Source organism: Pseudorca crassidens, chromosome 7 (genome assembly GCF_039906515.1).
Source record: "Pseudorca crassidens isolate mPseCra1 chromosome 7, mPseCra1.hap1, whole genome shotgun sequence".
Lineage (NCBI taxonomy): Eukaryota > Metazoa > Chordata > Mammalia > Artiodactyla > Delphinidae > Pseudorca > Pseudorca crassidens.
In genome coordinates this window covers 79,904,851-79,931,383 of record NC_090302.1, presented here as the reverse complement: position 1 = coordinate 79,931,383, position 26,533 = coordinate 79,904,851, and the positions used below count along the sequence as shown (strand labels likewise).

The 26,533-nt window shown below is 42.0% G+C and overlaps 1 protein-coding gene across 7 annotated transcripts in view; it reads left to right on the top strand.

Annotated features, from left to right (window-relative positions):
- The window catches only part of APTX (aprataxin), a 58,679-nt gene that overhangs the window by 14,675 nt on the left and 17,471 nt on the right, over positions 1-26,533 (top strand). For 4 of the 7 annotated variants that reach the window (XM_067744576.1, XM_067744581.1, XM_067744582.1 and 1 more), the window contains 2 exons: positions 2,098-2,201; positions 3,514-3,795. In XM_067744576.1, the coding sequence (XP_067600677.1) occupies positions 2,098-2,201; positions 3,514-3,668 (259 nt within the window). In that variant the 3' untranslated portion in view covers positions 3,669-3,795. Of the gene's footprint in view, positions 1-2,097; positions 2,202-3,513; positions 3,796-13,181; positions 15,215-26,533 lie in introns of those variants that run through there. The other 3 variants (XM_067744577.1, XM_067744579.1, XM_067744578.1) reach the window with 3 other exon arrangements.

The window sequence follows — 26,533 nt, the reverse complement described above, 5'->3', positions numbered from 1 at the left end:
GGAAATACATGCATGAATCCTTACCCACACAGATACATGCACCTCTCTGTTTATTTCTCTGTTTACCTACCTGTACATGTGTATGGAAAGCCATGAGCTCATGCTGATACTTCTGATTCCAGTCCAACTCCACCGGTTCATCCTTGTCTTCCTGTTTCCTTTTTTGTGACTTCTTTCTCCAACAGTGAGAAATTTGGCTCTCTTTAGCTACAATTAGTTCACTTATTTGTTCAGTCCTAGTATACACATAAAATAGTTGCAGAATTGCTAATCCGCACCCAGGTGAGAAAGACATTTTACTCACTAGAGTACAGACTTTGTATATAACGTTCTTTTTATCTTTACAGAATTCAGTCAAAATACTGTTTTCCAAGCTTAACTAGGTAGTTATTTTCTTCCCGACCCCCTTCAGTGTGGTTCCCTTTTTATTTGTAATACAGTTAGGTTTATTTGTTACTGCTTATATTCCATTTTAAATTCCCACACGGCACTGGTTGGTTTTGATGATTTGTTGGGAGAATGTGAAATATTACTGATTCTAAGAGTCAAAGCTATACAAAAAGTCATCCTACTTGGTTTAACAAGTCCAAAAGCAAACTCTTGGTTTTCTTCCTTAAACCTGCTTTTCCTGAAGCTTCTTCATCTTAGCAAGTGGCACCTCCCCAAACCTACATCCAATCCATTAGTTGGTCCCATTGGTTCTATTCCAGAATATATTCAAAATTGGATTGCTTCTTGTCATCTCGACTGCTATAGCTCCTGTCTAAAACATGATTATTTCTGGCCTGGACTGCTGCAGCAGCCTCCTAACTGGTCTCTCTGTATCCATCCTTACCCTTTCTACAGACCTTTCTCCACACAGTAGCCAGAGTGATCTTATCAAGTGTCAATCAGATAACAGGACTCCCCTGCTTAAAATCCTTCAGTGGTTCCCAGTGTAATCAGAATAAAATGCAAACCCTCTGCCAACCTATAAGACCCTTTATGATCTGGCTTCTACCTAGTCCCTGCTCCTTGTTTCCAGCCATTCCAGCCATATTTCCTTTCTGCTCCTTGGTTGCACCAAGCCCTTTTTCAGGGCCTTCACACTTGGTCTCCCCACTCCCTGAAACACTCTTTCAGATCTTTGCTTTCATGACTGCTTTCTCAGCTCAAATCACTGCCTGGGAGAGGCCTTCCCTGGACACCCTAGCTACTTAAAGAGGCAGCCTCTACCCTCAGGCACTCTCTATCCCATTCCCCTGTTTTATTTTTTTCTTAGCAATGTTAACATTTTGAATTTTCCTTGTTTATCTGTTTACTTATTTATTATTTCTCTCCCCTCATTAGAATATAATTTCTGTAAGGGCATAGGCCTTTCCCATTTTGTTCACTGCTAAATTCCCAGTGCTAGTACAGTGCTTGGCCTGAGTAGGTACTTAATGAGCCGTAAATAGTCTTTTTTTTTTTTAATTAGGATATAGTTGCTTCACAATGTTGTGCTAGTGTCTGCTGTACAGTGAAGTGAATCAGCCATATGTATATACATATCCCCTCCCTTCTGGTTTTCCCTCCCCTCTAGGTTACCTCAGAGCATCGAGTAGAGTTCCCTGCGCTATACAGCAGGCTCTCATTGGTTATCTATTCCATACATAGCAGTGTATACATGTCAATCCCAATCTCCCAATTCATCCCATCCCCTTTCCCCTCTCAGTGTCCATGCATTTGTTCTCTACGTCTGTGTCTCTATTTCTGCTTTGCAAATAAGATCATCTATACCATTTTTTTAGATTCCTTATATATGCATTAATATATATTGGGTTTTCTCCTTCTGACTTACTTCACTCCGTATGACAGTCTCTAGGTCCATCCATGTCTCTACAAATGACCCCATTTCGTTCCTTTTAATGGCTGAGTAATATTCCATTGTGTATATGTACCACATCTTCTTTATCCATTCATCTGTCGATGGACATTTAGGTTGCTTTAAATAGTCTTAAGTGAATGAATGAATGAGTGGAGTTAAATGGAAACACTATCAATATTTTACATACCCATACTTTTTGTCATTTTGATTAAGCTAGGTTTAATGGTCAATCTTTGTTTGCTCTCAACTAGCCATGTACACCTTCATGTGATCAGCCAGGATTTTGATTCTCCTTGCCTTAAAAACAAAAAACACTGGAATTCTTTCAATACTGAATACTTCCTCGAATCACAAGGTAAACAGTGTTCTTTGGTTTTTACATTTGTTTCATTTTCTCAGTTGTTCTTTTTTTAAAAAAATTAATTAATTAATTTACTTTTGGCTGTGTTGGGTCTTTGTTGCTGTGCACGGGCTTTCTTTAGTTGGGGTGAGAGGGGACTACTCTTCGTTGCAGTGTGCAGGCTTCTCATTGTGGTGGCTTCTCTTGTTGCAGAGCACGGGCTCTGGGCGCATGGGCTTCAGTAGTTGTGGCACGTGGGCTCAGTAGTTGTGGCTTGCAGGCTCTAGAGTGCAGGCTCAGTAGTTGTGGTGCATGGGCTTAGTTGCTTGGCAGCATGTGGGATCTTCCCCGATCAGGGATCGAACCCCTGCATTGGCAGGCGGATTCTTAACCACTGCCCCACCAGGGCCCTTCTCAGTTGTTCTTATACTTGATTCATTTGTTTCCCAAAATAACCTGGCTTCAAAAACCCATGTACAACTTTGTGTTGCCTGTACAGAGAGCCCCACTGAAAGAAACTGGGTTATTTGGATTGTAGTAGGATTGCCACTTTGCTGTGAGCAGCCTTCTTGGGGGACTTAGAATGCTGTTATGTCAGGGTCTAAAAATGATTGTTTATTTTAACAATGGGGGACTTCAGAGGTTGTCCTGAGAATTATTGGAGTTCATGGATCTGAAAGCTCTAAACAGTTATTTCTTCCTTCTGCCAGCAGCTAGGGGGCTGCCTTCCGTCAAGAGTGGTTACTTAACAGGGAAAGGCTGTGTATACAGAAGGAAGCATTTCCCAGTGTGTATACTGTGGAACTTCATCATGCTGGGATGTTAATGATGACAGCTCCCATTGACCAAGGGCTAACTAGGGGTAAAGCCCTGTGATAATTAGCCTTTGACATAGTAACATGGATTGCTTAGAGTGTATCCTGAAGGAATGTAACCATCTCAGAAATAAGTTGCTCAGATTTAGAACCTGACTGAGCCCATTTTCCCAATAGTGAATGTAACCTCAAGTTTACTAGCTTTAAGGATACCTGGCATATTTGGGAGTCAGATTTTCTTCCTTCCTTCCTTCCTTCCTTCCTTCCTTCCTTCCTTCCTTCCTTCCTCTCTCCCTCCCTCCCTCCCTCCCTCTCCCCTCCTCCCTCCTCTTTCTTTTTTCCTTCCTTCCTTCCTTCCTCTCTCCCTCCCTCCCTCCCTCCCTCCCTCTCCCCTCCTCCCTCCTCTTTCTTTTTTCCTTCCTTCCTTCCTTCCTTCCTCCCTCCCTCCCTCCCTTCCTTCCTTCCTCTTTTTTTTTGTATCTGGCCTCTAAACTCTATTTCCTTGCTTGCAGCTGTGATTGAGATGGTACAAGAGGCTGGCAGAGTGACTGTCCAAGATGGGATGTGTGAGCTCTTGAAGCTGCCCCTCCGTTGTCATGAGTGCCAGCAGCTGCTGCCTTCCATTCCTCAGCTGAAAGCGCATCTCAGGAAGCACTGGCCAAAGTGATTCTGTGGAGCCTGAACTTCTGCAGCAGGTGTGGCTGATTGTTTAGACCAAATTCCTGACACCTGTTTTGGATTGTGTGTGAACTTTTATTTCTTGAATTAAAACATGCAATTTTTTTTTTTTCAAAGCTTGTTCTATTCCTGAGTGGCCACAATATGGGGTGACTTGAATAGTTCAGGAATTAGGAATTAGAGTTTGTCATGGATGTGTTCTTTGGTGAGGGTGGCTGAGATAGACCTGGCCCACCATCTCCAGGAGCCACATCAGGTCTGACTAATGGGAACAAAGCCATGTTCAAACTGATCAAACACAGGATATAGAAGCAGAGGGCTGCTTCTATTTCTGTTTCTTACATTTATCCTTCCTCCTCAGAGGCAGGTGGTACCCTTTCATCAGAGCAGCCAGAATGGTCTCTTATTTATCCCGAAGGCACTGATTGGTCTTGTTCTCTGATCTTAATCTGGTCTGTAATATTCTCTGTCTTTCCCTCCTTCTTAGGGAGACTTAGTTTCTTCTGTCCCCTTCATTGCTTTCTATCCCAAACCACCCAAATGCTCCTTTTCCCAGGAAGTCTGTCTCATCAGTTCTCCTTCACTCTGAGCAAACAGGCTAGGTGAGGGGGTAGAAGGATGGAGTTTTCTTCTAATATCAGGAATTCCTGGATGGTATGGAAATACTCAGCCGTATGTTCATCACAGTTCAACTGTCAAGTCTTCTTGGTGTCTTGCTTAGATCTGTTGTCTGAAAATAAAGTTCATTTGGGGTCTCTCTTAGGTAATTGAAAACTATCAGGAGTTAGCTAATAGTCACAAAGTCAGCTCTGATGCACAAAAAGATAGTTGTTGAATGAAAAGTTGCACAGAACCCCATTGCTTCACCTTTCCCTCAGCACAAATTTGGATGGAACAGTTGGATTAAGTTACTTTTTGGATAACATCAAAACTAAAGGTGAAGGGAAGTCTAAAACATTATTTTTCATCAGTTGTTGATCTATTTGGCGGTGTGACATTTTTTGCTCTTGTTTGTAAAAAAAGAAAAGAACATCTTAACAATAACTTCTTTCTGAAGAGAGAAAAACCTCAATCCACAGAGACCACATTTGACCTGTGTCTCTCACAAATAAACAAGATGCCACAGTGGTTTTTTGGTGAGCATGGGTATAGTCATAATTAGTAGTAATTAGTGATTATAGCAGCTAACGCTTGTCCAGCTCCTTCATTTCTGGTATTATGTTAAGTACTCTATCCAAATGATCTCATTTACTTCTTACTCTATGTAACTCTGGGGTAGCTACTATTGTTATGCCCCTTTAAAGGATGAAGATCTAAGAATCTGTAAAAGATCCTGGGCTCCAAAGTTGGTCTTGGTTCTGGTGCATTGAACTCAATATTTTCCCTCTCAGCTGAACAGTAAAATGCAGTACTAACCAGCAGAAGTCATAGACCCGCAGGGGCCTTGGGCCTGTGCTGACCAAAAGTTTCCATGGCTTTCGTTGATTTCTCTGAGGCTGGTCATTTCCTTTAAAGCCCGTTTGTCCACCATTTTTCGTCTCTGTCCTCTGTTCCTTCTGCATTCCAGGAATGTAGTCCTTACTAGCCCAGCTTATCCATAAATAGTTCCTTATCCAATAAATAGTTCCTTCTGTCTGGCTCAACTCTGGACCTTTGAGCCTGCCCAATTGTCTGCTTCCTCTCCTGCAGTGGTTGCCTCCTTACCCTGTGGCCCATGGCCTTCTCCCTCGACCCTGTGGAGGGGATGTGGCTTCATAGCTTTTCCTTTGGTGTCATCACTATGACTCTTTCTAGAATCATGGGCTTGTTGGTTAAGAACAGACTCTGGATTCAGATCTGGGTTCCAATCCTGGCTCCAGGTACTCAGAGCTGAGGGATCTTAGGCAAGTTACTTATTTTCCCTGAACTTCAGGGTTATAAGCATTAAATAGAATAATCCATGTAAAAGATTTATCGTAGTGCCTGGCACAGAGAAGGGCTCGATAAATGGTAACTGAAAGCTCTGCTTTTATTTTGGTGGGGGGAATGGTGGGGATTGGGAAAGAGGGTTCACTTGATCTATCCCCTTCTTCACATCTGATGCCTTAGAACCCAGAGAAACTCTCTTTCTAAAGGTATACTCCATGGACTCCTGAGACCAGAATTACTAGTTTCCTTTTAAAAAATATAAATACCTGGGTTCTACCCCAGAACTATTGAATCACAATCCCCTGGATCTAGGAATCAGCACTATATAACAAAAATTCAGGGTGATCTTTATTCATACTAAATTTTGAGAACCAGAGTATAAATCAGCCTTTGGCTTCAAAACACCTTGCATTTCTGAAGCTTCCAGATTAGGCTGTGTCTTGCCAGGGCACATACTGTATTTTCTGGTTGGCTTTCTGGGCCAGTTATGGGTCTTCCTTCCCTTTGCAGGGTCAATGTTATTTCAGGATCCAGGAAGACCTTGGGCAGTAGATGAGGGAGAGTGACTGGCTGTAGCCACCAGCCCTTCCTTTCTGCAGGGGTTGGAGGGAGCCCCTCTGGCCCCAGGTTCTTAGCCAAGTTGAGCTGATGACTGCTCCTCTTCAATGGCTCCCATTCCCCTCTTCCTGCCCAGGGGTCAGTTTCAGAGGCTTGGCTTGGGACCCTGATGAATGTAGCTAGCCATAGACTCAGAGCATATATGTTTTTTCCTCTCCTGGGTTTGTCTCTTTGATATCCAGGGATGAATAGTCCCTTCAGGGACCAGGCCATACTTGGGATGGTCATTAAGGGTCTCTACAGGTTCAGTGACATTTCCTGGAGTTTCATCCCATACATTGGATATGCCTAGATATCAGAGATTCAGGGCTCATCTGTGACAGAATTGGCCTAACTGCCTCTCTCTGTCCCAGTAATGCCAACGTGGAGACTTCCACAGAGTTCTTCCATAGACTAGATTAAAAAAAAATACATGATAGGGAAGTCCCTGGTGGTCCAGTGGTTAGGACTTGGTGCTTTCACTGTGGTGGCCTGGGTTCAATCCCTGGTTGGGGAACTAAGATCTTGCAAGCTGTGCAGCGCGGCTGAAAAAAAAAAATTGATGAAAGCCATCAAGCCTACTCCCCAGGATAATGTATATATACACATTTTATATACATTAATAGGGAGTTTATAAAGTCCCTGAAGTGCTTCCATAGACTCCCTAGTGGTCGGGGGACCTCAACTTACGAACCTCTGCTCTGGTGAAAAGGTTCGTCACATGTCTGGGATTTCAGGAGGTGTCTGCAATCACTGCAGAAGACAAGGGGCCAGATCCCATCTCCAGGATGTTTCTGGGATGCTTTCCTTTGGTCTCAGTGCTCCTTCCTCAGCCCTTTAGTACATACACATCCTGGGGGCCTCTGGCTGGAGTTGGAATCCGGACCCAGGAACTGCTGGCTGCAGTTTAGCCACCACACTCAGGCAGGAGTCTTGGGAAACAGGGAAATCCTCAGTGGGTCTGAGGGCTTTGGGAACCTTGGCTGACACTCATCATAGGCTATCTAAAAGGCATTGAATTGGGACTTCCCTGGTGGTCCAGTGGTTAAGACTCCACACTTCCAATGCAGGGGGTGCGGGTTTGATCCCTGGTTGGGGAACTAAGATCCCACATGCCGCACGGTTAAATAAATGAATGAATGAATGAATGATTGGCATTGAATCTGCTTTACCAAAATGAATGTCTAGGGGAAAACTGTACCGATTATCTGCACCATGATTGTATCTCAAGACTGAAGACCCAGTACAGCTTGTAGCAGCTTGTACTGTTAAACTAAGGCAGAGATTTTACTGAGGCCCCAACCAGTGCACTTGAGAATTACAGAACATTTAACTAAATTTCAGATAAAGTGCCTAGTGAACTTTAAGAAATAGATATTGCAGAAGGATTCAATTTAATTTTCCACCTAATGAATAATGTTATATAGTTTAGCATATCAGTATTAAAATCAAGATGAGAATATTTGATAAACTGCAACCAAGGAGAGACTGTATCACAGACAGTATAATATGTGAGAGATAATGAAGGAAAATTTGGAAGTGAGGTGGCCACCTCTAAATTCTTTGTTCAGCCAGGCTACTCAGTGAGCTTGAATAATAGATCTTTTAGAAGAACAAACGTAAATAATGACTTGGAGGGGCCAGAAAAAGGATGCAGAATATTGAGGTGTATAGGCTCCATGTCATCCCCTCCCCCAGGTGGGCTATTGTTGACATTATCACTAGAAAAAATTACCTTTCTTTGCCTGTTTAACCCAGATTTATCACTGCATTGCAATTGGGTGGAGTCTTCTCAAGGTACAGGGCATACTGGCATGAAAAAATAGACTAAAAGCATGTAAATCACATTTGTGATGCCAGGTCGTAGGATTTTCTCCATTAGGACTATCCTCTTTTATCTTGGCCCCATCATAGCCAGGCAAGACAGAAGTTTTATTAAAATAAAGCAGTTTAATATGGATGGATACTTTAAACTCTAGTCAAGAAGGGACATTTACAATTGAGTTCTTCTCTTGCTGAAAGATAAATTAGATAAGATGTGACAGAGCTGAACTGGAACCTGAAACTAATCAAGTGAATGTCTTAAATGGTGGCATGAAGAATAGGCTTTGAACAAATCATAAGTTGGAGCTGGAGGAAAGGACTCTCAAAGTCCATTAGCCTCTCTGAAATGGAGTAATCTATTATTTATATCTTAATCTGTTAACGTTTTTTTTTTTTTTTTAAACAAACAAGCTACCACCAAGGAATGAGCTTTGGGTCTTAGAGTCTCCTAATGAGTAGGGTTCTGATGCTTCCAACTCAGGGAGGGGCTGGTAGGTGAGCAATATGTAAGCAATTGTGAAATGACTCATCAAATCAGTGACATCCTCAAATGCCTGAGAATTCCTCTCTTGGCAGTTGCTATCTACCCAGACCTCAGGGAAGGAAACAGGCTGGGCATGGGGCAGTGGGAAAGGAGTTCTAGGATTCTGGGCCACTCACTACTCAATTCCTTTTGCCTGTTCCATTTTGCAAATTTATTTTGAGACCATCTATTTCAACTTTGTCATTTTTTAGAAGGCTACTGGGACTTGGAGGTTTAAAGGGTTCATTTAGCAATTTAAACCAGATCTTGGCCTGTATTGGAAGTCTTCTTGACTCTTCCCAGATGCGCTCAGGGTACTGATATCTTATTTAAGAATAAGGAATGGCGTCAGTGCTAAATCCCACTTGTTTCTTGTCTTGCATATTTTCTTTATCTAAAGGTAGAGTAGGAATAAAAGGACTTAGGCCTTGCGCTCTAGAGCCCACAAGCCACAACTAATGAAGCCCATGTGCCTAGAGCCCGTGCTCCGCAACAAGAGAAGCCACCGCAATGAGAAGCCCGTGCACTGCAACGAAGCGAAGCTCCCGCTTGCTGCAACTAGAGAAAGCCCACGCACAGCAATGAAGACCCAACGCAGCCAAAAATAGATAAATAAATTAAAAAAAAAAAAAAGGCTTAGGCTTGTATTTGAAGCTCAGCTCTGTCACATGTTAGCTGTGTGACACTGGAGTAATTTAACCTCTCTGGACTCAATTTTATCATCTGTGAAATGGAGTTAAAATGTGTAATCCCCGATTGACTGTGAGGATTAAACAAGTATGAATGTGAAAGGCCCAGGTACAGCACTCATCAATCCTGGTCTTCTCTGCTAAACTAACCCCACCTGACCTGTGAGGCCTCAGTGAGTATTCTCTCCAGCAAATTCTTTTTCCCTTCCAGTCTTGGTTTCTCATATTTAAAACCAGGGCTTTGGACTAGATAATACTTAAAGTCCCTCCCAGTAGTAAGAGGGACTTATAACTTGCTTCAGGCTCCAGCTGGTTAGCTTCTATTGCTGTGTCCCTAAGGTCTCCTTTTTTTACTAAGATCAAAATTGGCAGATGAGCTTTCTAAAATACAGAGATTCTTTACATCCATGCCCTTAACTGTTAAGTAAGTTTTAAAAGAAGTCTTCATCTGCCCCAGTTTATGCTGATTCTGGACCCATGGTGGGGAGCAAAGGGCATAGCTGAATCTAGGGGTTTAAGTGACATCATTAGAACTTTCCTTTTCCATCTCCTAGTTCTGCTTTCCTGTGTTGACTCTCTCCAGGGAGCAACAAAAATAGCCATGGGCCTCAGAGAGAGAGACAGGACAGTCCTTTTCCTTGACATTCCTGCCCAAGTATAGAAAGGACCCTGAGTCTTCTGCTTAGGTCACATACTCATCTCTGGACTAATCAATGTATCTCTTAGGAGGAGACGTACTCTGGCCATTTTGAGGAACAGGACCATCTCGAGGCGAGATGGGTGGAGGGCCACAGGACTGATGGCCCCGCCAGAATTACACAGAACAGGGAAGAGCAAGTTGCAAAACAACAGATATTTACCACTCACATGGACTGCACAAATCATTCCAAAATGCTGGTAGCTCCCTTAGCCCTGTGCCATTGTCATGGGATCTAAGACTAAAACGGAGGCAGACAATCCTGGGCTTCTGGCAGCTACAGGTTGAAAGTTGACACAACCCACTGCCCCGACCCCCAGCCTGTACTGTTTGCCTTGATTGGAGAAAAAACTATCATATTCAAATTGAATAGTTTCTCGCTAAGGACCTTTTGCAGAAACTTCTCCAGAAGCTGTAGGATGCACTCTTACAACACTGGCTAGAGTTGCTAGGGTCCTGAGGCACCTCCATGTCCTGGCTCACTAGTAGACCACCAGCTCTGCTGCTCTTTCATTGGCTGCTCTTTCATTGCTGCTCTTTCATTGGCTGCTCTTTCAGGGGTAGGAGGCCGGGACCAGGGCAGAGGAAGGGGCTTTGGGAGTTGCCTGAAAAGCCAGTTGAGCAGATGGATTCTTTTGTGTGTGTGTGTGTGTATTGATTCCTTCTTTTCTTCCTTCCTTCCTTCCTTCCTTCCTTCCTTCCTTCCTTCCTTCCTTCCTTCCTCCCTTCCTCCTTTCCTCCCTTCCTCCCTCCCTTCCTTCCTTTTTTTAACATCTTTATTGGAGTATAATTGCTTTACAATGTTGTGTTAGTTTCTGCTGTATAACACAGCGAATCAGCTATAAAATGTTCATGACAGAGCAAGGGGAGGAAATAGGTAAAATACTAAAATGTGATCCCTCCAGCTTGTCAGGCATTAGGGAAGAGACCCAAGATTTTGGAGAAAGGCCCCAATAGGCACCCCTATCTGAATACCCCACCTGAGAAGCTGTTAGTGTATGTCTCATGTGAATGAGTAAAAGGCACCCTCTGCAGGTGGATGCTTTTAGCCCACACTCACCCCTGAGTCTGGGGCTCATGTAGGTCACAAATGTGCAACCTTACAGGATGGGGACCCTGTTTCTTACCAGACCATGAGGTTCTCTAGAACAGATGCTATTTTCTTTGGTTCTCTGACATGTACCCAATAAAATTCAGTGTACCTGGAACATAATAGGATCCCAATAAAATTTTGTTTTTTCTCCACTCACAGTGAAACATTTATTGGGTTTCTATTATGTGCCTGGTATCATGCTAGAGGTTGACGGTATGTATTTACATTTTAAACAATTCCAAAAAATGCCTGAGAGAGAGAAGAGTGGAGCTCAAGTATAACGTTTCCTCACAGTATCAGTCATAGGGATCTGTACCTGTTAGAAAAACTATGAATCCTGCCACAAGTGGAACAGCAAAGAACAGCATGTCCTACAGTAGGTCTGAGGGTATAATAGCATACTAAATTCCATTGTTATTTATAATAACAAATGTTTTTTGTTAGTTTTACTTTTTAGTTTCTAATTTCTTCTTTTTTAATGTATTGGAGTATAATTGCTTTACAATGGTGTGTTAGTTTCTGCTTTATAACAAAGTGAATCGGTTATACATATACATATGTTCCCATATCCCCTCCCTCTTGCGTCTCCCTCCCTCCCACCCTCCCTATCCCACCCCTCTAGGTGGTCACAAACCACCTAGCTGATCTCCCTGTGCTATGCGGCTGCTTCCCACTAGCTATGTATTTTACGTTTGGTAGTGTATATATGTCCATGCCACGCTCTCACTTTGTCACGACTTACCTTTCCCCCTCCCCATATCCTGAAGTCCATGCTCTAGTAGGTCTGTGTCTTTATTCCCGTCTTACCCCTAGGTTCTTCATGACCTTTTTTTTTTTTTCTTAGATTCCATATATATGTGTTAGCATACGGTATTTTTCTCTTTCTGACTTACTTCACTCTGTATGACACTCTAGGTCCATCCACCTCACTACAAACAACTCAATTTCGTTTCTTTTTATGGCTGAGTAATATTCCATTGTATATATGTGCCACATCTTCTTTATCCATTCATCTGTTGATGGACACTTAGGTTGCTTCCATGTCCTGGCTATTGTAAATAGAGCTGCAGTGAACATTTTGGTACATGACTCTTTTTGAATTATGGTTTTCTCAGGGTATATGCCCAGTAGTGGGATTGCTGGCTCGTATGGTAGTTCTATTTGTAGTTTTATAAGGAACCTCCATAATGTTCTCCATAGTGGTTGTATCAATTTACATTCCCACCAACAGTGCAAGAGGGTTCCTTTTCTCCACACCCTCTCCAGCATTTATTGTTTGTAGATTTTTTTTTTTTTTTTTTTTTGCGGTACGCGGGCCTCTCACTGCTGTGGCCTCTCCTGCTGCGGAGCACAGGCTCCGGACACGCAGGCTCAGCGGCCATGGCTCACGGGCCCAGCCGCTCTGCGGCATGTGGGATCCTCCCGGACCGGGGCACGAACCCGCGTCCCCTGCATCGGCAGGCGGACTCTCAACCACTGCGCCACCAGGGAAGCCCCTGTTTGTAGATTTTTTGATGATGGCCATTCTGACTGGTGTGAGGTGATACCTCATTGTAGTTTTGATTTGCATTTCTATGAGCATAGTATCTGTTATGGATCGGAATTAGTGGAACATAAAAGTGTTCATATTTTCCCACATAACATTCCAGATTATCAGTCTTTGCTAACAAACAAGGTGATAAAGGCTATTGGGGTTTTCCATACCTTTTCTATGAAGTGTCTATTTTTAGGGGGATTATTATCTTTGGCCACCAGATGGCAACATTTGAACAATAAAGTCTTAATTTGTCCTTTTTTTTGCAGCGGGGGGGGGGGGGGGGGGGAGGGGGAAGAAGTTTTATGTAACTCTTTTATATTTTAGAATCAGTGTTTTAAAATAAAATATAGAGGGGTTTTAAAAAAAAGGTTTATGTGTGTTTAACTGATCTCCTAATTAAGATAGAAGTTTGACAGAAAACCAGGGTGTAGGTAAGAATATAAAACACACATGATTGATAGAGGAGGTCATTTGGCTTGGAGATTAAATAGACTCTAAAATTGGTTAGAGCCATGGTTGAGGTCTGATTCTGGCACTTAACAGTGGAGGGTCTTGGACATGTCAAGTGCATGGTAGGCATTGAAAAATATGCTATCTCGTTTCCTCCCATTTCTTAAGTTGACCCCAAGGTTAGTAACTCTTGTTCCCATCACAGGTATACCCGGAAGCAGCACTGGGAACAGACATTTCTGCTGGGCATGTCTTTGAAAAGTGGCATCATTTTTACATTGACTTAATTGTTAATTTTCTGGTGGTTCGATATTAGAGGAAGTACTGTCAAAGTGAGATGGTGATCCACAGAGAAGGTAAAGGGCTGTGTGTGCATTTTTCATGGGCCAGTTTCCCCCAAAGCCTCTTTCTGATAAAAGAACCTAGCTTCACCTCTGTCCTCCAGCTCTTTCAATGCTTCTCTCTTCTAAACAGGCAGAATAAGCCCCAACCTCAGATAGTACCAGAATATTAGAGCTGGAAAGAACTTTACAAACCAGAGCTCCTGACAGTTTGAAGGAGTCACACAGGTTCTGAGAGGTGAAAACTATGGAGTCTCTCACTGTACATACATTTTCATACACATCAATTATCTATTGATTTCTTAGGGCAGAGGTTCTCAGCTGTTGTGCGTGTGTGTGTGTATGTACATCCCTTTGACCCTGATTATTTTGAACCATCTGGTAGGGCATTTTTCCAAACCACATACAGAAATTAACTCTGCTATCAATGGGAAAACATCTAATACTGTGTTTTGCGGGCAGACAAATGTTTAAACTCTTGCCTCAAGAGTCTGTTAAAGTTCTTTAGTCTGTTAGCCTCTGATATCCCATTGAGTCATCTGGGACACAGAAGTGATTGTTTCAACACGAGTGACAAAGTTAAGTCTTTATTAAACACCAAGAACGCTTATATTCCCAAACTCATGGTGGGAGAATATATACTAAAATGTTAATTAGTGGTTTTTTCTGGATTGTGAGAATGTGGGTAACATAAATTTCATTATGTTATGAATATTTCTAATTAGCTACAGTGAATATGTTTTTGGGAATGTGAGAAAAACCAAGTTTTATTTAAAAAAAGTAATAGGTCACAAGGGAATGCAATCAACATTCAATTAATTTATATTAATAACTGATAAAGCCAAAAATGGCTAATAATTTTAACAAGTCATATCACTTCTCCAGTCCTCTATAGATGGAAAGACATCCTGCAAGTCCAAATTCCAAGCCTTTAACAGGTCCAGTTGGGCCTGAGAATGACACAGATGAAGATAATTCATGTTCTGGATGATTTCCCTATCACTAGATTAGAAGACTAGATTTTCTCTGTTTGCCCACAACCTCAATCTCTGTTTCTTTTACATAGATATCAACTACATTTTGTTCAAAATTGTTGTACACAGCAACTTCCTATTTGTATTTACAAATGTCTTTCAGCAGCCATTGAAGTCCCATGATTTCCCTTGTGTTATGTTGATGTGGCATGTTATATTAGGTTTCCAAATATTGAACCATCCTTGAGTTCTGGGAATGAACCCTCTTGGTTCCTGAGGGCTACTTTTTCAGTGTTCACTTAGACTCCAGGAAACATTTTTGATGGGGTGGGACAGGGAGATAAAGTTTTTAGGTTAGTTCATGTGTGAGTGCTTTGTGGCCTGGAAGCCAAACTTCAGACATAAAGATCAGGAGAAGTGGAGGAGCAAATAGGACCTGAAAATCAGGAGGAGAATGGTCAGGACTTTGGCTTCAGTTATCCTTTGTGGTAGAGAATTCAAGTAATGAGAGAAGTGGAGAGGCAACAAAAAGAAGTCAGAGAAGCTAAACCAAACTACACAGTGAAAAGGGAGGAAGAGAAAGAATATACAGGAGGTGAACATTTGGAGAAGACCTTGAGTCATTTGGGAAGTGGGAACTTTTTTGAGTGTTCGGGAGAATTAGGGAAGGGAGGAGGAGATTTTGGAGAAGGGTTACTCTCCCTAATGTGACCTGGATCCCCTTTAATAATTTTTGAGAGTTGAAAGCAAAGATTATATACGTCATCTTTTTTGGGGGGGAAATTTTGATTTCTGTTATTTTCTTTCCATTTCTCATATCTTGCATTTTGTGTTTCTTCCTTTTTTCTTGATCGCATTTGCTGAATGTTTGCTTATATTATAAAGTGATATTTTTCAGAAAAGTAGTTCTTGCGTTTGTTACTTTCATGATTGAACTTTTTAAATAATGAAAATATTTACTGCTATGAATTGATTGCTGGATTGGATCTGAGACTTAGGATTGGATCTGAGACTTACGGAGACTGCCTTGGCTGTTGATAACAAGGAAATATGTAATCTAATTTTAAGACCTGAACCATCAGATTTCCTTGTGTCCATTGAGAAGGCATATGTTCAAGATGCTAAAGTGGAAGTGGTACGTTTATCCCTAGAATTTGTTCCTTGTACATGTCACATTTCTTATGAGTATTTTCTTATAAATGAGTAGTTGTATTCGGGTGCTCTCATCTCCTTTCTCCTTACCTGTACCACAGCAACGAAACAATATGACCTAGGCAAGGATCTGCCATTAGTCTTTTATACTTTACTGTGATTCTAAACCCCAATATTCTCTCCTTCAGATAGGAATTTGCATTTCAGTTCTATTTGTACAACAAAAAATTTTGTCCCCAGTTAAAGGATTTTTAATTTTAATGAAGTGCAACTTATTATTCATCCCCCCCCACTCCCCCTGCCCCAACTCCTGTTGTAAAGTCATCATCAAACCCATTGTCACCTAGATTTTCTCCCATGTTATCTTCCTGGAGTTTTAGTTTTGTATCTTATATTTAGGTCTATGATCCAGTTTGATTTAATTTTTGTGACAGGTGTAAGGTCTGTGTCTAGATTCATTTTTTTTTTTTTTTTGGTGCATGTCCTGTTACAAGAATTTTTTTAAAATTATTTATTTATTTATTTATATTTTGGCTGCATTGGGTCTGTTGCTGCGCATGGCTTTCTCTAGTTGCGGTGAGCGGGGGCTACTCTTCCTTGCGGTGCGTGGGCTTCTCATTGTGATGGCTTCTCTTGTTGTGGAGCTTGGGCTCTAGGCGTGTGGGCTTCAGTGGTTGTGGCATGCAGGCTCAGTAGTTGTGGCACGTGGGCTCTAGAGTGCAGGCTCAGTAGTTGTGGTGCACGGGCTTAGTTGCTCCGCGGCATGTGGGATCTTCCCGGACCAGGGCTCGAACCCGTGTCCCCTGCGTTGGCGGGTGGATTCTTAACCACTGCACCACCAGGGAAGCCCCTGTTAAAAGGTTTAAAGCATTATCTGATGGGGAAATTTTTTAATATAAAATAAGCATCTCTTTCCTCCCCTCCCAATGTCCCACTTCTCTGATAATGAGAATCTATAATTAGAAGAAATTTCAAGGGAAAAGAATACAACTGCTAGCAGCAAGCCATGTAAATTAGGGAGACTAGAGTGAGAAACCTCCACTCCCCCTCCAGCTGTTTGTTTTTCTTCCTCTGACAGTTGGTGGGGGTGGGGTTTGGAAGCCGCTGCCTTCCTGGGCTCAGTGTGCACAAACATTTCTAACTCCAGCATAACCTTCAGCAGAGGCCCCTCACCTCTTGCCTGTGCCTGTCTGCCAGTTCACAGGTGCCATAGAATGGAAGCAGTGTTCAGAAAACCACGCATTTGCCTCCGTATCGCTGTCCCAAGCTCACTTCAAGATTTTGGGGAAAATGAGCAAGGGCAGCCACCACCCATGTTAAGTGTAAAAAGTCAGTCCTTTGTAGAAGGCATGATTGAATTGTCACAATTTGGAAAGAACTTGTCACAGTGTGTGATCTGCCCAGAGGCACTCTCCAAAACACCGCAAAATCCTCCAGGAATCCTTTTTGAAACTCCAGTTTGCCAGGCTGACCTGCTGAGCATACTGTTCTGTAAAGGCAGAGCTTGTTTTCCAGTTACTGGTGGTGGGAGGAATACCAGAGTGGAGTCTACTTTTTGAGAAAGAGATGACAACTCATTTGTGAAAGGGAGATGGGCATAGGGAGCGTTAGGCTGCCCAGGTGTGTGGGAGAGCAGTGAGGACAGGCATGTCTTTGGGGACAAAAGGAATTCTCAAGCTGGGTTTGCCCTGAGAAATAGAAACTGTTCTCTTCAAGATAAGATTTTTCCCCTCCTCTGGGGCCTGGAAATATGGTCTGCTGGGTATAGAGGGAGGCACTAAATAAACAGCACTGAGGCTCCCTTTGTGACAGTCACCAACCTTGGTAACAATGCCGTAAGGTAGGTGGGTTCAGTTTCACTTTGCTTGAGGAATTTAGTTTCAATTTGCTTGAGTGGTTCTGGGAATTCCCTGGCAGTCCAGTGGTTAGGACGCTGTGCTTTCACTACTGTGGCCTGGGTTTAATCTCTTGTCGGGAGGAACTAAGATCTCGCAAGCCGTGCAGCGCAGCCAAAAAACAAAACAAGAAAAAACTCAGAATGGCTCTGTCCCAGACCAAGGTAGTGGGTGGAGAATAGGGAATTAGAAGCTAGAACTCTTCCCAGGTGCCTCCTTGCGTATTCACACAGAACATCTCCCTTAAACCGGTTACTGAGCTGTAACGTTCAGTCAAAGTATGTTAGAAGGCAAGTTGAGAATGACCAAGCCTGGCTGAGCTGAAGGCAATGAGTGTGAAGGCTGGGCCATCTTATTTGAACAACCTGACTTCTTCCCTCAGTCCCCTTCATAAAAGCATGTGCTTCCCATCTCCATCCTTCCCTTCTAACCCTGTGAACAGAGAAAGGTGAAAGTATAGCTGAAAAATGACTTACTCCAGTAAAACCTCTGCTGCTATTGAGCAAGGGGAGGTGGAAAGGGCAGAGTAGAGAGACCCAGCATGTTTGGCTGTTTGGGTCCTCCCTGCTCTGGCTGGCTTTTCGGAGTCTCAGTTTCCTTTATGGTAAAATCAGGTGTTAAAACAGTGAGAAGTAAGTGAAATAAAGTATCTAAAGTGTCCAGTACAGGGCCTGGCCCCGTGGATTTAAATTTCCTTTTCTTCCCCCCAGCGACGAGGTGGAATGGACGGGCCTGCCTGGAAGTAGGTACCAGGCAGATGTGGACCAAGTCCCCCAGGAGGGGGCGGAGGAGAGTGGGCGGGGTAGGGGCCCGGGGCTGCGCCTCAGCCCATGTGAAGCTCTTGCCCACTTCCTCCCTCCCCTCTCCTCCCATGGAGATGGGCTGAGATAGCAGAGCCACGTCTTTGCACTGAGTGGGGGGAAGGAGCCGAGCCAAGATCCTCACCATGAGAACGCCCCTGGGGCTCTGAGGCATCCTTGGCTTGTTGGTGTAGGCCAGAGGCTACCCATAGGGGCTCAAGCCAGAGGAGGTGGGGAACGGAGGAGACCGTGACCAGGAGGGAGTCCTGGGTCCCAGATGGCTGGGGTTAGAGGAGGGTAAGCCCCAAGCCCTCCCCCAGGCTCCTGCTGGAGACTTTGAGGTCCCCTCACCCCCTTGCCAGGGTTTGGTGTTGGGGACGACCTGGGGCAGGAGTTGCCAGGGTGGTGGTAGTGGTGGTGGTGTGGGCACCTCCCTGGGGTTTGGAGTCATGGAGGGCTCAGAGAGGTCTTCTCAGAGAGCAGGAGCTGCTTGCTCATCGCAGGGACCCTTGGCAAAATACCTGTACCTTTTCTATCCTCAATGACCAGTACTGATTTTTCTTAGTCTCTTGTGTTAACCAAAACAACCCACATCCTAGTCGCTGGGTTCAAATGCCAGATCTACCACTTAGCAGCTGTGTGACACTGGCAAGTTGTTTAACTTCTCTGATCCTCAGATTTCTCACCTGTAAAATAGAGACACAGTAGGTCTACCTTGTAGGATTGCTGTAAAATAATGACAGTTAAACACTTGGTACATGGTCACTAAATAACTATGATGATTATGGCAAATAGTTGTCTTCTAAGGAAACTTTCTTGTAGATTTGGTCTAATCTATTCATTGGAATTCTTGGTTTCTTTTCTGATGTAAGGAACTATACAACATGCAGGTTCTCTCTGCTCTCCTGCCCTTTCCACCTCCCTTGCTCAGTGGCAGCCGGCTTAGGTGAGCAGGTTAAGAAAAGATTCATTTTGGTAGATGCCAAATATATCTTAGGACCAAGTAAACATTCTTGACAAAAGAAGTCACTTTTAATTCAAAAGAATTTTGAGAAAGGAAATAATTTAGCTCCTCCTCCAAAGATAGGAGCTAGCAGGGTAGTTTCTATATTAATTAATAAACTTTTATGTTTTTAAAGTGGAAAAATAATCTGACACATGACAATTTTAGGTGAATTCACTTCACAATTGTTTGGAGCAACAGTCAACTTCAAGATTAAACTTTCACTCACTTGGCCAGGTACAGATTAACACTCCAACTCATTTGTGGTGACTAAGGAAAGTAAACATTTTGTATAATTGTAAACACCTATCATTATCATGGTATCCACCTTCTGGGTCCTTTCCTCCTGTTTTCTGTGTATTCTATCCCTACAAAACCTGTGAGGTTTTAAACCAATGTGACTAATAGCAAGGACAGTCAACAGGGCATCCTCTCTCCTTCTGTGGCTCATTTTTTCCTGGATGGGGCTACTCTATACACATAATATAATTGTGTTTTTCACCTTATCTACTCCTTTAAAATCTGAGGAGGACTTATCAAAATGAAAAGCAAAAGACCTTTGAAGATGAATGATGCAGGCAGATACTTTGGACTTTGTACTGTAATTAAAATTGTTTCTGAATTGCTTTTTAGTTTCTCATCACTGTATTCATATGGCTTCTGTTTCTTGAGAGAAAAAGCTAATTTTTGTCTTTTTAACAGAATTACCTAATTGCACAGTCCTTTTCAACTGTACAAAAGCCCACATTAACAATAAGCCAAGGGAAATAATTATGACTCGCAGACTGGGAAGAGGTAAATGATCTGATATGTATTTCTTGTGCTTGAGGAATTTAATTTGACATCAACAGAAAGAGCATTTTTCTGAAGAAAAAAATCTTCTAACTTAATTCACAGTGTACTTAGCTATAGACAGTTCTATTGACAGAATTTGTTTAATATTTTTCTGATTCATTTGATGCTTAACAAAGGGCTTTAGCTCTTGCCTCTCAATTCATTGTTGTATGGTTGTTTAATCTTAATATTTATTGACTGGTGGGATATATAAAATAATGATAGTGAGAGATTTTAGTATGTATATATCAAAATTGGACATCTCCAGGAGGCAAATAATAAGTAAGGATATAAAGGAATTGAATGCTACAATAAGTAAATGTGTGTGTGTGTGTGCGCGTGCGTGAACACGTGAGCACCCAGGTGTGCACTCATGTATAGAGGAGAAAGACTCACATCCTTTGAATAGAGAAAAGATATACTCCCCCCATATGTTCATGGAACATTTAAAATAGTTGATCCCATATTTGACAACAAAGAAAATTTTGATACATCTTTGTGTTGTTTCATTTTGTGCAACAATCGTGTATTACATTTATAATGCAAAAAAAACACCAAAATAAAAACAAAATTAAAAAAATGTGTTTGTTCTATTTCTAATGTCTAGAACAATGTTTGGCACATATTAGGTACTCAATAAATGTTGGCTGCATAAATAAGCAAATGGCTTTTAACATTCGTTGAATACCTACTATGTACTAGGCACCAAATATCAGGCATTGCCTTTTGGCTGTGTGGCCTAAAGCCATTTGAGTTAAAAGGATTTGGGTATATCACAGAACAAACCATGTGCACTCAAACATAACTAAAAGATCACAAGTCTGCAGTTATTCCTTTAGCCCACACCAGGGGCTCTATTTGTTCTCCAACTGCATCTGCTGAGGTGGTTTACTTTCTATCTTTGATATACAGGTATACATTTCCCACACTTCATGTAATAATTTTACAGAGTGAGGGAGGTGTGATAAGGGCATATGGAGTAGGGAAAGCTCTCTGATACTGAAGATGCTGACTGCATTAGGTAACTCTGACATCCTCTCCAGCTTTACCAAGACTAATTCTTCCATCTCCAGTCACCCTGGCTATGTTATCTGTTTACTTATGATCATTTTTTACTTGTTATCTGGAAATAGGTTCTTTTTTCTTTCATTTAAAAATGCTTCTTTTCAAAATATTGGCTTAGTTGAACGGGCTGAGTTTCTGCTGTAATTGCTGACTTAATTAATTGTAATAGGCACCCCCTACTGAAGTACTGCTCACCATAACAAGCACTTTTTTTTTTTTTCCAATACGCGGGCCTCTCACTGTTGTGGCCTCTCCCATTGAGGAGCACAGGCTCCGGACGCGCAGGCTCAGCGGCCATGGCTCACGGGCCCAGCCACTCTGCGGCATGTGGGATCTTCCCGGACCGGGGCACGAACCCGCGTCCCCTGCATCGGCAGGCGGACTCTCAACAATTGCACCACCAGGAAAGCCCCAACAAGCACTTATTTTTGAAGACATTTTCAATCAAGGAAAATGAAGAGCCCGTAACTGGATTAGGCTATTCACTGTTTTTTTATTAGACGTTTGCTTACAGTTTGGAAATGTTTGCTGCCCATAAGCAAAATTAGCATCAGTATTAAAGGTAGTACCTTTTTCTACCCAATAATGTGTTGTGCATCTTCTTTAATAGTAGGCAGAATAGTAGGGTGTCTGTGTGTTTTTTCTCTTTTTTGTTTTTTAAAAATGATCAGTTATTGAGAGCTTGGTATGTGTTGGGCACTGAACAAAGCTCTTTAATTAAATTATTTTAATCCTCACAACAATCTTATTAATTAGGTGTGATGAAGAAACCAAGGCTAAGTGAAGATAAATAATAAAACTAATGACAGAAATTCTCTCTGGCTTCAAAGCCCATGCTTTTAACCACTGTGCTATGCTTCTCCTGTCTATTGCACGGTCATATTCTGGAACTTGCCTTCTTCTAGAACACCTCCATTTTAGAAGACTCAAGTAAAACTCAAGTATCCTGATCTCAGCCCTCAGTTTTTTCATAGTTTCATTTCTACTATCTCTGTTTTTCAGCATCAAGATTTCCAGTCCCTTGCTCTTTCCACTTCCTCCCAGTTTATCGGTCCCATCTTGGGCTTTGTTTCTTCTCCATGAACCCTCATGTTTGATCACCTAAAATATTCTCCCACAAATACCCCTTTTATTTTTATCCTACTGCTCATCCCACTCTACTGTATCCCAACCCTGGATCAGTGCCACAATTTGCTTCCTTTACTCCTATCTTCAGATTAGTTAATCAATGTTGGAAAAAAATATCAGTAGATCTTGCAATAAACCTTGCAGATTGGCACCCCCCCACATCTATGGCCTTGAACCCTTGTTGGGCTCTCAGCACTCTCCTTTCTTTCTGTTGATTGGCTGTTGTCAGGTTCCTCCTTCATTGTCTTCAATAAATATTCGATGTCACTACCACTGTCCTTAAGTTCTCACTTACCTTACTCTTAGCTGACTATGTTTTCTCCTACTTGATCAAAAAACTGAGGCCAGTAAGAATTATCTTGCTCACTTTCCATCCCCCTCACTACCGCTCGTCTACATGCATACAATTCCTGACTTCTTTCCACAGGATAAGGGGATCCCTCTTCCTGTTCAAATCCAACTCCTCACCTTGACCTCAGGTCTAAGATGGAAGCATCTGCACTCTGGGCAGTAGGATGTAGAGTCAAGGACCCAAACATACTGTTTCTTAAGAAAATTCCTGGACCCTCCTTCATGACCCTTCTCTATAACTCCATGGCCAGCATTCATTCACATGCCATAGGTGACTAAGCTCTAGGGAGGTTGTGAAATATAATCTTTATTTTGTGTAACTACACGCCTCATTAAATAATAAAATTTTATTATTATAGAAGCAGCATAGAATGAGAATTGGAGATATTGAACAGTCTCTGTCAATGTTCCTTTGCACGTGAAAAAAATTGGGTTACCTCTCTTTTTGTTCTTGACATGTTACTTATTTTGCAAATACTTAACAAATTTAGACCTTTTAACTTTGTTTATGGTGTCTCTCATCATACAGAGGTTTAAAATTATGTAGCCAAATCAGGCATTCTTTCTTTTTTCTTCATTGTTTCTAAATTTTATATTTTGCATAAGTAGGCCTTCCTCATCCATATGTTCTCATATTTTCTTTTGGTACTTTTATACTTTTGTTTTTGACTTTAGGTCTTTATTACATTGGCATTTATTTTGTGGTATAGTGTGGGTAGGGATCCATGTTTATTTTTTCAATTTTTAGCTAAATACTACAACTCACTTATTAAACAAGGCTTCATTTCTTATTCACTTGAAATGCCACATTTATGATGAGCTAAATTTTAATACACACGTGAGTCTATTATGGACTCCCTATTCCACTACTCTTGAGCTGTTTGTTACTAAACTCATACCACAATTTTCATTAATATTATTTTGTAGAATTTCTTTATTCTTCCTTCTTTTTCTTCTCCTTTTCCTCCCCACTTCTTCTCTGTTCTCTTCCCTACTACCATTTCATCTAGCCAAGCTTGTATGAGGCTTCTGTGAAGCTGAGGCAAACTGACACAGTATCCAGCTTTATTTCCTTAACCATGGAATCTTTGTCCCTTCCCTACTCATCACTCCCCCATTCTTTGTTGCCCATCATTACCCCTCCTAGGTCTTGCTGAGGTTGGAAGGATTGTGGCTTGAGGTTAAGGCTTGTTCTTTACACTTCCTCTTTCTGATCCTTTGGACCCAGTGTCTGTGTAGAATCTATTTCTCTTTACTGCTGGATTTAAAAACTTTCTCTAAGTTCTCTGAAGATGTGAAAACATCACTTGACCCCAGTATATGTGGATTCACCTCTTCCTTTATTTCCTCTTTTATTTATTTTCTTTGACTGAGACTCTTCTCTGAATTAGTGAGACGTTGAATCTCAGAGTCATGTAGCACATGAATGAGTTTTACATGATGCTCAGTGGTCCCATATGGCCATATGGCCTTGGAAACAGTTTGGTACTCAAAGTTTGTCTGAACTTGTTCTGGGTGCAGATAATATGGAAGTGCTCGTGTTTGTCTCAGATGGATGAGAAATAGGCATGCCTCTCCCTAGGGCTCTCCCTCCTGGGGCTCTATGCACTACTTTGCTGCCACCAACCTTGACTTTCTCTATGGTCATGGCTTGTTTGACCAGTGTTCTTCTTCAACATTTTATTGAGTCTTTAAAAAAAAACCCCAAACCCCAAAACAAAACAAAACAAACCCCAAAAACAAAAGGGACTCCCCTGGCAGTCCAGTTGTTAAGCAAGTTCATTCCCTGGTTGGGGAACTAAGATCCCATGTGCCTGGTGGCACAGCCAAAAATACCCAACATTTTATTGGCTCTTATACAGTTACTGTTCCAGATGAACTTTCTCTCCAACTAGTCAGATTTTATTAAAAAATCTCATTAGGCTTTTGACTTTGATGGTTTTTAATTTATCATTTAATGGGAGGCATATTAACCATGTTAACCATATTGGATCATCAGAACAGATTCTGATGACAGGAGCTGGGGCTCTAGTGGATATTATGAGTGTGTGTGTATGTTTATAGAATGCTGGTGGTGGTGGAAGATAAAACACGGAAGGCTTTCCTTTATAGTGTGATTTCAATAGGAATTTTAGAGGAAAAAGTAAATTTACTCTGTTAGCTCTGATGAATTTTATGAGATAAAACAATCTATATGTAAAAAGGAGTCAAGGCCGAATAAGCCAATACAGTTTGATTTACATCAAAGTGCTAATATATTATAAAGTCACTGAATGCACATTGAAGAGTTGCCATAGTAATAGTGATTTTCATGAAATGATTTTGGATACTAGATTCTTGAGTGATGGCATTCCTTGTTATTTGCTTCAAGGCATCTTTAGCTCTCTGTCCTTCTCTCTCGTCTCCTTTGAGGATAAACACAGGAAAGGGACCAGTACCTGGTACAATTCTTTGATTTCAATTATTTGATTTAAAATTTGAAATCAATTTAAAACTAATCTAAGCAAAAAATATATTTATTGATAGGATTAAAGGATGGTTCACAGAGTTGAAGGAAATGTGGAAGAGGGGTCCTTCAGAGGGGCCAGGAATATGGAGCAACTCTAAGAATGGGAAGCAGTAATCATGACATAGCCTCCTCAGGGCAACCAGAATGGTGAGTGAGCTCGTACTGTTTTCAGTCTTGTATCCTTATATTCAAGGCTCAAATTCTAGGAAGTTTCTGATCTGCTCTGTTTAAAAAAAACTGTACATCTTGCCACTTAGAGATTGGTTCAAGATGGCACAGTAGAAGGACATGCACTCATTCCCCCTTGTGAGAGCACTGGAATCACAGCTAACTGCTGAACAGTCATCAGCAGGAAGACACTGGAACTCACCAAAAAAGATACCCCACATCCAAAGACAAAGGAGAAGCTGCAATGAGATGGTAAGAGGGGCACAGTCACAATAAAATCAAATCCCGTAACCACTGGGTGGGTGACTCACAAACTGGAGAACAATTATACCACAGAAGTCTACCCTCTGGAGTGAAGGTTCTGAGCCCCACATCAGGCTTCCCAACCTGGGGGTCTGGCAACAGGAGGAAGAATTCCCAGAGAATCAGACTTTGAAGGCTAGTAGGATTTGATTGCAGGACTTCGACAGGACTGGGGGAAATAGAGACTCCACTCTTGGAGGGCACACACAAAGTAGTGTGTTCAGTCTCCCATAGGAGACTGAACCAGACCTACCTGCTAGTGTTGGAGGGTCTCTTGCAGAGGTGGGGCATGGCTGTGGCTCACCGTGGGGACAAGGACACTGGCAGCAGAAGTTCTGGGAAGTACTCCTTGGCGTGAGCCCTCCTGGAGTCCGCCATTAGCCTCACTAAAGAGCCTGTAGCCTCCAGTGCTGGGTCGCCTCAGGCCAAACAACCAACAGGGAGGAAACTCAGCCCCACCCATCAGCAGACAAGCGGATTAAAGTTTTACTGATCGCTGCCAAACAGAGCAACACCCAGCTCTACCCACCACTAGTCCCTCCCATCAGGAAGCTTGCACAAGCCCTTAGATAGCCTCATCCACTAGAGGGCAGAAAGCAGAAGCAAGAATAACTACAATCCTGCAGCCTGTGGAATGAAAATCACATTCACAGAAAGATAGACAAAATGAAAAGTCAGAAGACTATGTACCAGGTCAAGGAACAAGATAAACCCCAGAGAAACAATTAAATGAAGTGGAGATAGGCAGCCTTCCAGAAATAGAATTCCGAATAATGATTATGATCCAGGACCTTGGAAAAAGAATGGAGGCAAAGATCAAGAAGATGCAAGAAATGTTTAACGAAGACCTAGAAGAATTAAAGAACAAACACCTATAAGAATTAAATAACAAACAGAGTTGAACAATACAATAACTGAAATGAAAAATACACTAGAAGGAATCAATAGCAGAATAACTGAGGCAGAAGAACAGATAAGTGACCTGGAAGACAGAATGGTGGCATTCACTGCTG